The 13355-nt window shown below is 34.4% G+C and overlaps 1 protein-coding gene across 4 annotated transcripts in view; it reads right to left on the reverse strand.

The window, feature by feature from the left end:
- Positions 1-10333: 10333 nt before the first annotated feature.
- LOC108700174 (muscleblind-like protein 3) overlaps positions 10334-13355 on the reverse strand; it is a 71761-nt gene continuing 68739 nt past the window's right edge. For 3 of the 4 annotated variants that reach the window (XM_018233116.2, XM_018233115.2, XM_041575104.1), the window contains exon 7: positions 10334-11055. In XM_018233116.2, coding sequence (XP_018088605.1) covers positions 10913-11055 — 143 coding nt within the window. In that variant the 3' untranslated portion in view covers positions 10334-10912. The remainder of the gene's footprint in view (positions 11056-13355) is intronic. The other variant, XM_018233117.2, reaches the window with a different exon arrangement.

Consider the following 13355-nt stretch of genomic DNA (forward strand, 5'->3'; position numbering starts at 1 on the left):
CAGTGAGACATGGGTTTTTACTATTGAGTGCTGTTCTTAGATCTACCAGGCAGCTGTTATCTTGTGTTAGGGAGCTGCTATCTGATTACCTTCCTATTGTTCTTTTGTTTGGCTGCTGGGGGGGAAAAGGGAGGGGGTGATATCACTCCTACTTTCAGTACAGCAGTAAAGAGTGATTGAAGTTTATCAGAGCACAGGTCACATGACTTGGGGCAGCTGGGAAATTGACAAAATGTCTAGCCCCATGTCAGATTTCAAAATTAAATATAAAAAAATCTGTTTGCTCTTTTGAGAAATGGATTTCAGTGCAGAATTCTGCTGGAGCAGCACTATTAACTGATTCATTTTGAAAAAAATGTTTTTTCCCATGACAGTATCCCTTTAAGTACTGTCTCTTCGACTTCGACATCAATAGTTCACCAAATTAAACCTGCCGAAGTGCTATGTTGGCCTATGGGGACCTTCTAATGCATTTTTCTACGTTTTTTGTAGTCAAAGTAAAATCGTTCGAATTTGAATATCGAAGCCGAAGTTGTATATACTGAATTTGACCGTTTTGCGGTCGTAGTAAAATTGTTCGATTAAAAGATTCAAACGATTTTACTACGACCGCATAACGGTCAAATTCGGTAAATACAACTTCGGCTTCGATATTCGAATTCGAAGTATTTCAATTCAATGGTCGTATTTCGAAGTATTTTTTACTTCGAAATTCGACCCTTGATAAATCTGCCCATAAGTCATTTAGCTGTTAATGTCCTTTATGTTGAATGAAAGATTAAGTGATTGATTATACATACGTACTAGCGTACAGTGCAGTACACATATTTTCAGATAGAAGGGGTAGGAATCTAAACATGAAGGGGGTTATTTACTAAAATCCGAATGCCAAACGCCTGAAAAAAAATTATGTTTACTATCCGAATTTTTAGTGGGAAAAAACCCACAAATTTTTCGGGATTTATTATACCCTGAGGATGAAAAAAGTCTGAATCCAAAAATTCCGGCATCTCAGACCTGCCGAGGTTGCATATAAGTCAATTGATATTCTGATCTGCGTTGGGTCTCGTGCAATAATCCAAAAAGGTTTTGTGGTTTTCAGCCAAAAATCTGAAAAGAGTTTTTCGGTGGAAAATCCGAATAATTTGTACGATTCGTTTTTTTCCCTGCTGTTTTTCTGAGGGTTTTTCTCGCAAACTATATTTTCGGGTAAAGTGTATTAATAAATAAGGAGAAAAAACTCGTGCGGATTTGGTCGGCGTTCTTATTGAAAATATTGAGATACAATTTCTCAATATAAATGAGGCCTCGCCATGTAGGTTAAAGAGGTCATTCCACATTATTTTCATTATTTTATACAGACTTTCCATATAAAAATTTAAATTTAAATATCCCAGCATGTTTTTTATTTTTTGATTTGCAGTTCAGAGCTAGTCAAAGCCTGGACAAATGAAATTAAGGCCTTTTACCATTACCATTTTTTCCTTTACTATTCTTATTTCTTATAAAACTGTGCTCAAATACTGTGGAATATCTCAAGGCCACACAATATTTTTTTCAGACTCTGGGAACCTGACTCCTTGGTTCTTATTCGAATGCTGTGATGTGGCTTCCCAGCTATATTTTCAGAACTGGACTAGAACATGACATTCTAGAGGTTAAGGACCCACATGTATTTTAAATACGCTAACTTTTTTTGTTATGGTTAGTAATAATAGCTAAAGCACCAAAGCAACCTTCTGAGTCGTTTCCAAACCATTCTTAATAAGGATTTTGTCAGTATGTCTCTGCTTTGTTTTACACTCTATAAAGCTTATATTTGTTATATATGTTCAAATTACTCATATTATGTCTCTTTTTTGCCCCTCCTATTAAGGGCTTTTATATGTCACACTGGCAATATAGAGTTTTTCAGTAACCACAATGCAGCCCACTGCCATTTTGTGAGAAACTGCAGCCTACAATCTCTTGTGAAATGTGAAAACTATGCATTTTTTATAGAAAAATAAAATTCTGTAATAGGGAGGTCCAGTTCTAACAGATGGACTGCAAGAGCAGGGATAATAAAGACAATACATAAATAGAAGGTCAAATTGTTGCTTAACACAATATGTGGCTTAAAGGAGAACTAACCCCTAGAAATGAATATGGCTAAAAATGCCATATTTTATATACTGAACTTATTGCACCAGCCTAAAGTTTCAGCTTTCAATAGCAGCAATGATCTGGGACTTCAGACTTGTCACAAGGGGTCACCATCTTGGAAAGTGTCTGTGACACTCACATGCTCACTGGGCTCTGAGCAGCTGTTGAGAAGCTAAGCTTAGGGGTTGTTGCAAATTTACAAGCGAAAAAATGTGTGTTGTCTGTAATATAAGCTGATGTTACAAGACTGAGTATTAAATTCTGATGTTAATTGTACTCGTTTCTGAGCAGACATATACTAATCAGCCTTATATTGTGACATTTCTATTCTATGTGTACTGTATATAGTGAGTTGGTCCGTAAGCTCAGTAAGTGACAGCAGCACAGAACATGTGCAGTGAATCAGCAGAAAAGAAGATGGGGAGCTACTGGGGCATCTTTGGAGACACAGATCTTTACTGCTAAAGGGATGTGGTTGCCTTGGGCTGGTACAGAAGCACAACATATAGGGGCACATTTACTTAGGGTCAAATATCGAGGATTAATTAACCCTCGATATTCGGCCGTCGAAGTAAAATCCTTCGACTTCGATATTCGAAGTCGAAGCATTTACCACATTTCCTTTGTTCGTACGATCGAAGGAAAAATCGAACGATTTAATCCTTCGAATATAACGGTTCGAAGGATTTTAATCCATCGATCGAACGATTTTCCTTCAATCAAAAAAAGCTTGGAAAGCCTAGGCTAACATTGATGCTCGGTAGGTTTTAGGTGGTCGAAGTTTTTTTTTGGACGAATGGTCGAACGATTTTTAGTTTGAATCGTTTGATTCAAAGTCGTAGTTGAAGGTCGAAGTAGCCAATTCGATGGTCGAAGTAGCCAAAAAAATACTTTGAAGTGCCCCATAATGTACAACTTTTCTAGCCTATGTCTTTAGCTAGGCTTTAGTTCTCCTTTAAAGGTTTCATTAGTAAATGCCAAAACCATCAACAGCTTCAGCTAAAACAGTTTCAGAATTCAGTTAAATTTTTAATAAAAATCTGCATACTGATGGAGAAAACCCCCTAAAACACAAACTGATACATGGAGATATGTGAAAAGAATTCTGTCTTGATCTTTGAGTATGTAGTAAACTGCGCCTTTCGGGATTCGGCCTTTTCCAGCAGGATTCGGATTGAGCTGAATCCTTGTGTGTGGCAGAACCAAATCTGAATATGTAAATTAGGTGTGGGAAGGGAAATCACGTGACTTTTCATCTGAAAACAAGGAAGTAAAACATTCTTTTTCCACTTTTTCCTTTCCCGCCTCTAATTTGCATATGCAAATTCGGATCAGTATTCGGCCAAATCTTTCACAAAGGATTCAGGGATTCGGCCGAATCACAAATAGTGGATTCGGTGCATCCCTATTCTTGTCATATAGTTTAGTCAGAAACTGAAACCTGTACCCTGCTGTACTTGAACGTTGATTTGGTATTACTCAAAAGAGATAATATCATTTATATCTCAAAAGCTAAAGAATGTTTAAAGGGCATGTCAACCCCAAAATAAAAATTTGCCTAATAAAAGAAAACAATATTCTAAGCAACTTTGCAATATACATTTATTGTTTTCCATGTTTTTTTTAAGTTATTTGTATTTGTAATTCTATTGAAAGCAGTTTTTGTCTGTGCATTTCTATTCTGTACCTTGATGGCTAAGACAATGTAAGACAAGCTCATGACTTTGCTGGGGAACCAAGACTTTTGCATTTTGCATTGTTTAAAAAGTAACAACCAGGAGTTGAGCAAATGCTGCTGCTTTTAATAGCAAATGTTTTTACAAATAAGCACTGACCTTTTTTAATGAATGTATATTGGAAAGTTGCTTAGAATTATGTTTTCTTTTATTAAGCAAATTTTTATTTTGGGGTTGAATTGCCCTTTAAGTAATTAACTAACTTATTATTATAGATAATACAATGGGTAAAAATATCTGTTTAACAATTGGCAATCTACTTTTAGTCTAATAATAAGCAAAAGAAAATATACGGCCCTCATTGACCATACAAATGACTAACATTTTTTTAATATACTTATATATTTACATTAAAATCAAGATAACAATTACAAACAAATTTTTTTACCTTATTTTTACACCATATTATAAGCTTTTTACTGTGGGTGGGGTGGAGGATTCAAATTCTTTGTGACATAATAGTGCGAAATTGAAGTAAATGTGGTTTGAAGTTGATATACCGTATATACTCGAGTATAAGCCGTCCCGAGTATAAGCCGAGGTACCTTATTTTACCTCCATAAACTGGGAAAGCTTATTGACTCGAGTATAAGCCTAGGGTGAAAAATGCAGCAGCTTCCGGTAAGTTTCAATCAAAAAACTAAGGATTTCTGCTCCCATTGGAGGTGCCGCATTTTCATTTTTGGATGCCGGCGACCATTCTTGGATGCCGGCGAATATTCTTGGAGACTATTCTTAGGCGCCGGCGACTATTCTTAGGTGCCGGCGACCGTTTTTGCGCTTGACCCGAGTATAAGCCGGGGTAGAGTTTTTCAGCATATTTTGGGGGCTGAAAAACTCGGCTTATACTCGAGTATATACGGTATCCACTTTGCACTGTTGCAAATAGTATATTCAATTTACTGTATGTGTCACTTTTGTGTAATGTATTGCTAAAGCAAATGTATTTAAAATGTTTCTAAGCAATACTGACATTTTTTTACACATAGTTTGGGCATTCGGACATTACCTATTTACTGGGCAAAACAAATTAGTCAGTTATATCAGATTTCTGAAACAGTAATTAGCATGCATTTTGTGTGCAGCATTAAACAATTTCAGAGGTGTATATTAAACAAATACGCCCAGCCTTTTACTAATGTGGCAAAACAGAAACATAAACAAAGGGGCAGATTTATTAAGGGTTGAAGTGAAAATTCGAATTTTGGAATTTTTATCTTGGTGGATTATCCATACTGGATTCGAGTTTTAATTTGAATTTCGAGGCTTATCATACTCTGGCCCTTTAAGAACTCTAATTTGACTATTTGCCACGTAAACCCTGCCAAATTACTGTATACGTCAATGGGAGAGGTCCAGGGATCAATTTGGTGATGTTTGCAGCCTTCCTGACTTTAAAAAAAAAGAGTTTAAAAAAATTTTTGATTTTTTTTTTTATAAATTCGATTGGTTGAATTTATAGGAGTTTTAAAAAACACTCATGAATTCCTAATTCGACCCTTGATAAATGTGCCTCAAAGTGTTAAAGCCTTTAGCATCATATACCCTGTTGAGAAGCGTCTATGTGATGTTTAATTATACTTGTCTCAATATCCTAACAAATTATTTGATGAACACAAGGAGGTTACAGGACAGATTTTCAAACATCCATTTTTAACACATTTTTCTCAATGTAATTCATTACGTTTTCCCACTTTCTGGGATTTCTTTTTATGTTCATTGAAGGTTCGTGTTTTTATAATTTTTTTTACAATTGAATTGTTTAAAGAATTAGCCAACGGGGCAGATTTATCTAGGGTCGAATTTGAAGAGTTAAAAAACCCCTGAATTCGACCCTCGAAGTAAAATCTATCGAATTCGAAGGATTTTAGCGCAAAACTTTCGATCGAACGATTCAAACGATTTTAAGCGATCGATTGAAGGATTTTTATTCGATCATAAAAAGCTTAGAAAAGTGCTGGGGAAGGTCCCCATAGGCTAACATTGGACTTCGGTAGGTTTAAAGTGGCGAAGTATGAAGTCAAAGTTTTTTTTAGAGAGACAGTACTTTGATTATCGAATGGTCGAATAGTCAAACGATTTTTACTTCGAATTTTTACTTGAATTTGACCAATTCGATGGTCGAAGTACCCAAAAAATTACTTCGAAATTCAAATATTTTTTCATTCGAATTATTCACTCATAAATCTGCCCCAACGTATCAGTTTGTTTTAAGACTGTTTGACAAGTTAAACCAGTTACTATTAAATCCTTTGACCCAAAAACTTGCAAACTCGCTCAGTTCATAGATTCAAAAAGCACTTGATAACTAGACACTATGGGGGTTATTTATCAAACTCTGAAATGTTCTCACTTTTTTTCTGGAAACCACTCAAAAAAAATCCACACTGACTTGTCCCCCTCTATTTAATAGTACATTTTCACAAATTTTTCTTGTGCGGAAAAAGTCATGGGAAAATTGTAAAAAAAAGCCTAAAATTTTTTTGGATTTTGCACGCAAAACCTACGTTTTTTTTTTGGAAAATCGCACGAAAGCTATGAAAAATTGTGTTTTCCCCTTTAAAAGTCCAACTAGAAAAATTCAGAGCTTTATAAATAACCCCCTATATGTCACTGAAAAATCTGAACAATTTGTTAAAGAATTGTTTTGACTTTTTGGCAAATCAGATTAATGGTGTATAAGAACACTGAAAAACATTTGTCTTGACTACTCGTATGTTTATCCTTGGCCCTAACAATTGAATTTAGTTCAGTTCATTAATTATTTTTTAAAAATCTGCCCAAATATGAATTTTTTGGGGAAAGCATTAATGCAAAAAACCAGAGAACAACAAATGTCTACAGGATGAGCTGAAAACAAAATAATCCACTTAGTATATATTAATTTAGATGTGGAGAAAAAATATAAAAAAATATAAAAAAATAATCCTCCAGATTTATGCTGTCTTTATTCTGGTATAACCTATATTAAAATATCGGTGCAAATCAGAATTCAATAATTAAACAATATAACATGGCTGATAATGAAATTAATATATAGCATGTAAAAATGAACACTGTACTTTTCTTTTTTTTTTTTTAACTCACTCCCTCATACCCACATTATCATTCCAAAGCAGGTATCGTAACCATACTTCTAAAATACTAATAAATTAAGCATTTCAGCTTGTCCCTCCTAGAGACCCGTTCTATATCCATATTTCAGCATTCTTGCATATTATTTGCATAAGGCTGAGAGTGATGGACAAACAAAAAAAACTTTGGATTAAAAAGAAACACAATCACACATGCTTATAATTATTTTGGGAGCATTTTTTTGTACACATAACAAGTGCCTATATTTAGAGTCACTATGACTAAAAAAAATATTCAGGAAGTTTAGAGTCTAACGACAACTTTTTTTTCATGAACACTTACGCATAAATAGATTAAGCAGTAAAATACCTCTCATATTCCTTTGGTTTTGTATAGTACTAACTTGTTTTAGTTCTCTGAATGTCATGAAAATAGCAGGAATATGAAAGATTTTTGTTTTTAGGTTTTTTTTTTTTAACTATTTTAAGTTTGAGTCATTGCACAACTTGTAGATTTAGTGCTACCTCAAAATGGCTTTTTTTTTAGCCTAGATTGTATAAAATGTAACGAGGAATTTAGTGCTTCAAGCTTTCAATTCTGAAATGTACAAATCATTGTAATTCTGTCGAAAATATATACATAAGTAAAGCTACCTGAATTATTAGTAATACAAAGTTTCTAGTAGAACAAGTAGCATCACCTTCTTGGCTTGTTTTTTTTAAGTTGGCAAATCCTCATGTGGCTGAAGCCAATCATCTTGGTATATCTTCATAAAAAGTGCACTCATTCTTAATTTGTGTTGGATATTTTTTCTAATTTAAAATGATAGAATCAAGAGGTACTGATTAAGACTTTTTTCCAATCGAAATTTGGTAACAGCTACTTGTAAGTGGCTAGAAATAGTGTTTATTGTTAACTGGGTGGGTTCATTGTCCTCATTGATGTCATTGAAAATTACTGGCTACAAATCTACCTGTGACAAATTTAAAAGTGAGTGCACCTTTTAAACAAAACATTTTAAACAACATTTTTAAAAACTATTTCTGAAGTTGTAAACACACTAGTGAAATTTCTGACCTTTTAAAGGGCGTGAACAATAATTAATTAGCTTTGGAAAAAAATTACTGTTTACCTTTTACATACATCTTTGCCAGATGTTATATATATATATATATATATATATATATATATATATATATATATATATATATATTTAGGTTTCATGATTATATATATATATATAATACAAGTTAGAAAGAGAGCAAGGTTACATTAAAGGGGACCTGTCACCCTAAAAAAATAATTCCAATTCCTGTTTTATGATGTTAGCCAAGCAAAATAAAGATCACTTACACTATACACATGATATCAATCTTCTTTCTTTTAGTCTTGTAAATCATAATCACATCAAGCAGGCAGCAGCCATTTTGTGGACACTGTTATTAAGGCAAGCTAAAATCTTGTTTATGCACCAAAATGGGGCTCCTCATGCCTGTGCACTAGCTAAAAAATTAAATGTTGGAGACGGAGGGGGAATGTAAGGAGAGCAGTGACATCTAGGAATTGCAGAATGGAAAGTGAAAGTACCTGCCTGCCCTGCCTCTATGCCTAAGGTATAGATGCGGGGCAGGCAATATATGATTGACAGATGAGAGTTTTAAACAAGTTTATAACCAGTATGGTTGTTTTAATAAAAAATTAATTTAGGTTTCATGATTAATTTTAAAGGGACTTTTATTATAAAATGTTCATGTGTGGTTGACATGTCCCCTTTAAGGTGTCACAATATTAAAAAAAAAAAAAAAAGTTCTAAAACTGAAAAACGTTCCAATATCCTTTAAATGTATAAAGCCATTTTACCATGTATCCAGTCTGGTTCAGTCACATCCCACCACTATTGAGGCACTGGCACAGGTTGTGCAAAAGTCATTGTTGATAACACGAATCATTTTAAAACAGAAAACACACTAATCAATCCTCATTTTACAGTAATTGTGGCTGTATTTTGTAAAACAGGAGCCAAAGTGGTTAGAAGCAAACTGTCCAAAATATAACGCAACTAGAGGGGCGGTTTCAAAATCTAAATACCTGGCAGTTTTGTGGTTTATTTATACACTGGATTTATTTCTGGTATGTGTTTCCAGATTTAATGCATGGGGGAAAAAAAGCGATGCATAACTTCCCAAGTTATACAGGTCCTAAAAATATTGTCAGATTGAACACAGGCCCGGATTTGCGGCAAGGCCGCATAGGCCCGGGCCTAGGGCGGCAAAGAAATAGGGGCGGCATGCCGCCCAGCCGCCGTTCAACTGCACCAGCTGCGCCGGCGTTTTTTCGCCGGCGCGCTGGGAAGGCGGGCGCTAGGACCGCGCGGCCGCCTGGTCGGACCGCGCGGCCGCCTGGTCGGACCGCGCGGCCTAGGGGCGCGCAAAAGTTAAATCCGGCGCTGATTGAACAGTAATCCAGGTTTTTCAGTTGTGAAAGCTACTAAATCATTGTATGTGCTTGGAAACTGGTGCATAAACTAAGTGCTAAGCTTGCATCGGTATCACTAAATTGTAGAAGTACACCATACACCTGCCAGTATCCAAATCATACTGAGTAGGACTAGAGTATAGGTGACACACTTGGAAATCACTTGGACACAAAAAGTGCTACATGATGGGTTAGTTGTAAAAAAAACTTAATACAATTTAAAAATGTGTCAAGAAGAGGTCTTGTATTTATGATCTAAGAGGCCCATATTCAATAGGCTGTGAAGGTATGCTGCCATAATTTGTGAAGTAGACAACAGTTTGGTCTTATGTTTTTCTTTAAAGGCAACAAAGAATAAGACATTCAATACTCTACCAAATAAAATGTAATGACTGGAATATTATTTTGCAGGATCTATCCCATATGAAGTGGTTAATTCCAAAAGCCCATAATATGGTTTGCTAAGCACTTCACAGAATATCCAAATAGGGCCAACTAAGGCTAAGCCTAGTCAGGTAAAATACTAGACCTGTTTAAAATGACTACCACTTTGTTTTAGATATTCATCTGCCATTAAATGCTATTTTTATTAGAAATTGACACCTAGGGGCAGATTTATCAAAGGTCAACATTTTGAGCTGTTTTTTGTGTACTTTGACTAGGGAATAGTCCAAATTTGATTCGAATTTGAAAAAATGTGAAAATTCGAATATCGAAATTTATCATGTACTGTCTCTTTAAAAATTCGACTTTGACTATTCGCCAACTAAAACCTATTTGAAGTCAATTGGTGGGAAAAACTTCTAATCGATTTCGATCGAATGCGCTATTCCTTAGATTCGTACAATTCGACCTATTACGGACCTCGAAAACGGACCTATTCGACCAAAAAAAAAAAACTTCAACTTAATTTCAGTTGGTCTATTTCAATTCGAATTTCGAAGTTTTTTTCAATTCGAAATTCGACTCTTGATAAATAGGCTCCCTAATAAAAATCAGTATCAATTAAGTGGCCTGATTTTAATGTACAAAATGAGACGGGCAGGTCCCTAAAATATATATATTTTAGACCCATTTCAAAAACCACCTTGTCCCTGTTTGGCATAATACCCAAAATTATTACAAAACAACAATGAATGAAAAAAAATCACAATTAAAAAAAATTGTCTTGAATATACTCAATAATGATGCACACGCAAAAAATGAATTAACTACGATGTAAACAAAACAGTAAGATAACACTTTAAACATGAATCCATCAATAATATACAGTAAACCAACAGTTCACTGTGTGTACACATTTAATATGGTACACATAAAATGATTACATGTATTAAAAGTAAATGTGTTACAAAAGTCTATTATAATATCCTACTTATATAACTGTTTTGAAAGAGCGATGTTAGCTTTTTCCCATAGTGCGATATTCAGACATTCCCATGATTCTGGTTTTTTTTTTTTTAAATTATTTCTTTTTTTGGTTAACATGTAGGCTGCAGCAGGCTTACTGTCGAGCTGGTAGAGGATGCCAAATGGGGATATTTACAGAAAGGCCATGAATAACTCCCCACGGATAAATTCTGGTACTCCACTATTCTGCTGTTCAGAAATTCAACATGGTCTACTAGAGGAGGAAAACAGAACAAAAGAAAAGAGGTTAAAACAGGAACATATGAAGATATTATGATTCCAAAAAAGTTAAGATGAGAGCAGAAATTTAAAATAATTCAATATATGTGTGTGCATATGTACGTATATCAGAATTCCTTTCAGTATTCAGATAAATGGCAGCACTTTTTGCAAAGCTTGGATTTAGCCAAATCCATGGGGCAGATTTATCAAGGGTCGAATTTCAAATTTATGGGAAACACCCAAATTCCAGAAACACCCATGAACTCGAAATTGGACCAATTGAAATTTATTTAAAAAATCTAATTTTCAAAACTCGGCTGAAAAGGTTTGAACCGAAAATTCTAATAGAATTCGATTCAGGTTTTTTCTCCAAAAAAAAACCTGGAATGTCAGGAAGGTAGCAAACAACTCCAAATTGATCCCAGGACATCTCCCATTGACTAAAACAACAATTCAGCAGGTTTTAGGTGGCAAATAGTCGAATTCAAGTTCCTAAAGGGCCAGAGTATGGTAAATCTTGAAAATTGAAGTTGAATTTTTTTTTAAAAAAAACCTCAAATCCAATTTTAATAATTCCCTAGCTTGGCTATAAAAAAAACCTTGTTAATTCGAATTTGAAATTTGAATTTTCAATTCAACCCTTGATAAATCTGCCCACATGTGTCTTCAAATGAAAATACTCAAAGATTATGTCATTTTGGTGATTATTTTCAGACTAAATATGTAAATTAGGGGTTCAATTTGTTATGTTTGTGGAAGAGATGATATTCAGCTGAATTATAAACCACTGAAAGTAGTAAATATAATGGTAAGTGGCACTTCTGTGAAACCGGTTTGTGGTTTAAAGTCTTATTTTGTATTATGACATTTTCTGCCACACTCACTTCAGTATAAGCACCTCACCCATGGCAGGTAACTATCAGACTGTGTCCTGATAACTATGAAATTGTTTAGGATACAGAGCCTCTTTTATTTATAAGGTGAACATCAGGGTGAATTATCTATGTACAAGAGAAAAGGCAATGATAGACAGGACTTGCTTTTATGGTAGAATATAATGTGGTGACATGAGACATGATGATATGAAATATATATCTGGCAGTGTGCTAAGACATTACATTGATGTTTATGACTCCCATGCTGAGTATAAGATCTGTTATTTGGAAAACAGTTTTCTAGAATTTCCGCACCGCATATGTAGATACAAGCAGAGCTATTTAAATAAATGTATACATACACACATTAAGGGGGTTGATATATATTAAACTCTGAATGCAAAAATCTCGAAAAATTCGTGATTTCTTTAATATAAAATCTGACTTTTAAAAAATCATGCATTTTTTGGAATTTATGAAACCCCGTGGATGAAAAAGTCTGAATCAGAAAATCTTGCATCTCAGATCTGTCGAGGTTGCATATAAGTCAATGGGAGAAGTCCCAATGATTTTCTGATGTGCGCTGGGTTGAATTCAATACCCCAAAGTTTTCAGGCAAAAATCATAAGAAATCAGAGTTTTCAGGTGAAAAATCCAAAAAAATCATGAAAATCAGATTCTGGAAAAAACATGTAAATCTGATTCATCACGACTTTTTCCTGCAAAATTTTATTCAGAAAAGTGTATTAATAAATAAGCTGAAAAAAACTGTATTTGGTCTGAGTTTTTTTCAGAAAATATTGAGATTAATTCAGACTTTGATAAATAACTAGGGATGGGCGAATTTGACCTGTTTTGTTTCGCCAAAAATTGTCGCCAACGCCCATTAAAGTCTATTGGCGCGCTTCTTTTTATTTTGACATATACATACAAGTCTATGGGCGTAATCTTTTCAGCGAAACAAGGTGAAAAAATTCGCCCATCCCTATAAATAACCCCCTAAGATTCCCTGAAATAATTAACCAGCTGGAAATGTTTTTTTTCAAATTGTTCCTTCATATTCGTAACTTTATATATGGTTTATTTATACATATGTACAATGACATTCGTCATTGTGTAATTTTTATTTATTTTTGCCTGATTGATTGTTCCACTGTAATAAAAGGCAGTTCCAGTGATAACTCATACATTCATGTAAGTTTTTATTTTAATGTTTTTCTCATCTCTCCAACCACTCCAAACTGAATTGGCATCTTATTGGAGCAAAATGATGGCCTGCCCTGCTAGTATGTGGTCCTCTCCTGATAGGATTAGCCTAATCCCTTATTATGATGTAATTGTTGGCCCCAAAGCCATACAGTTTGGTCAATCTTATTTGGTGTGTATGTATATATATATATATATATATATATATATA

The sequence above is a fragment of the Xenopus laevis genome, chromosome 8S, assembly GCF_017654675.1.
Source record: "Xenopus laevis strain J_2021 chromosome 8S, Xenopus_laevis_v10.1, whole genome shotgun sequence".
Taxonomy (NCBI): Eukaryota; Metazoa; Chordata; class Amphibia; order Anura; family Pipidae; genus Xenopus; species Xenopus laevis.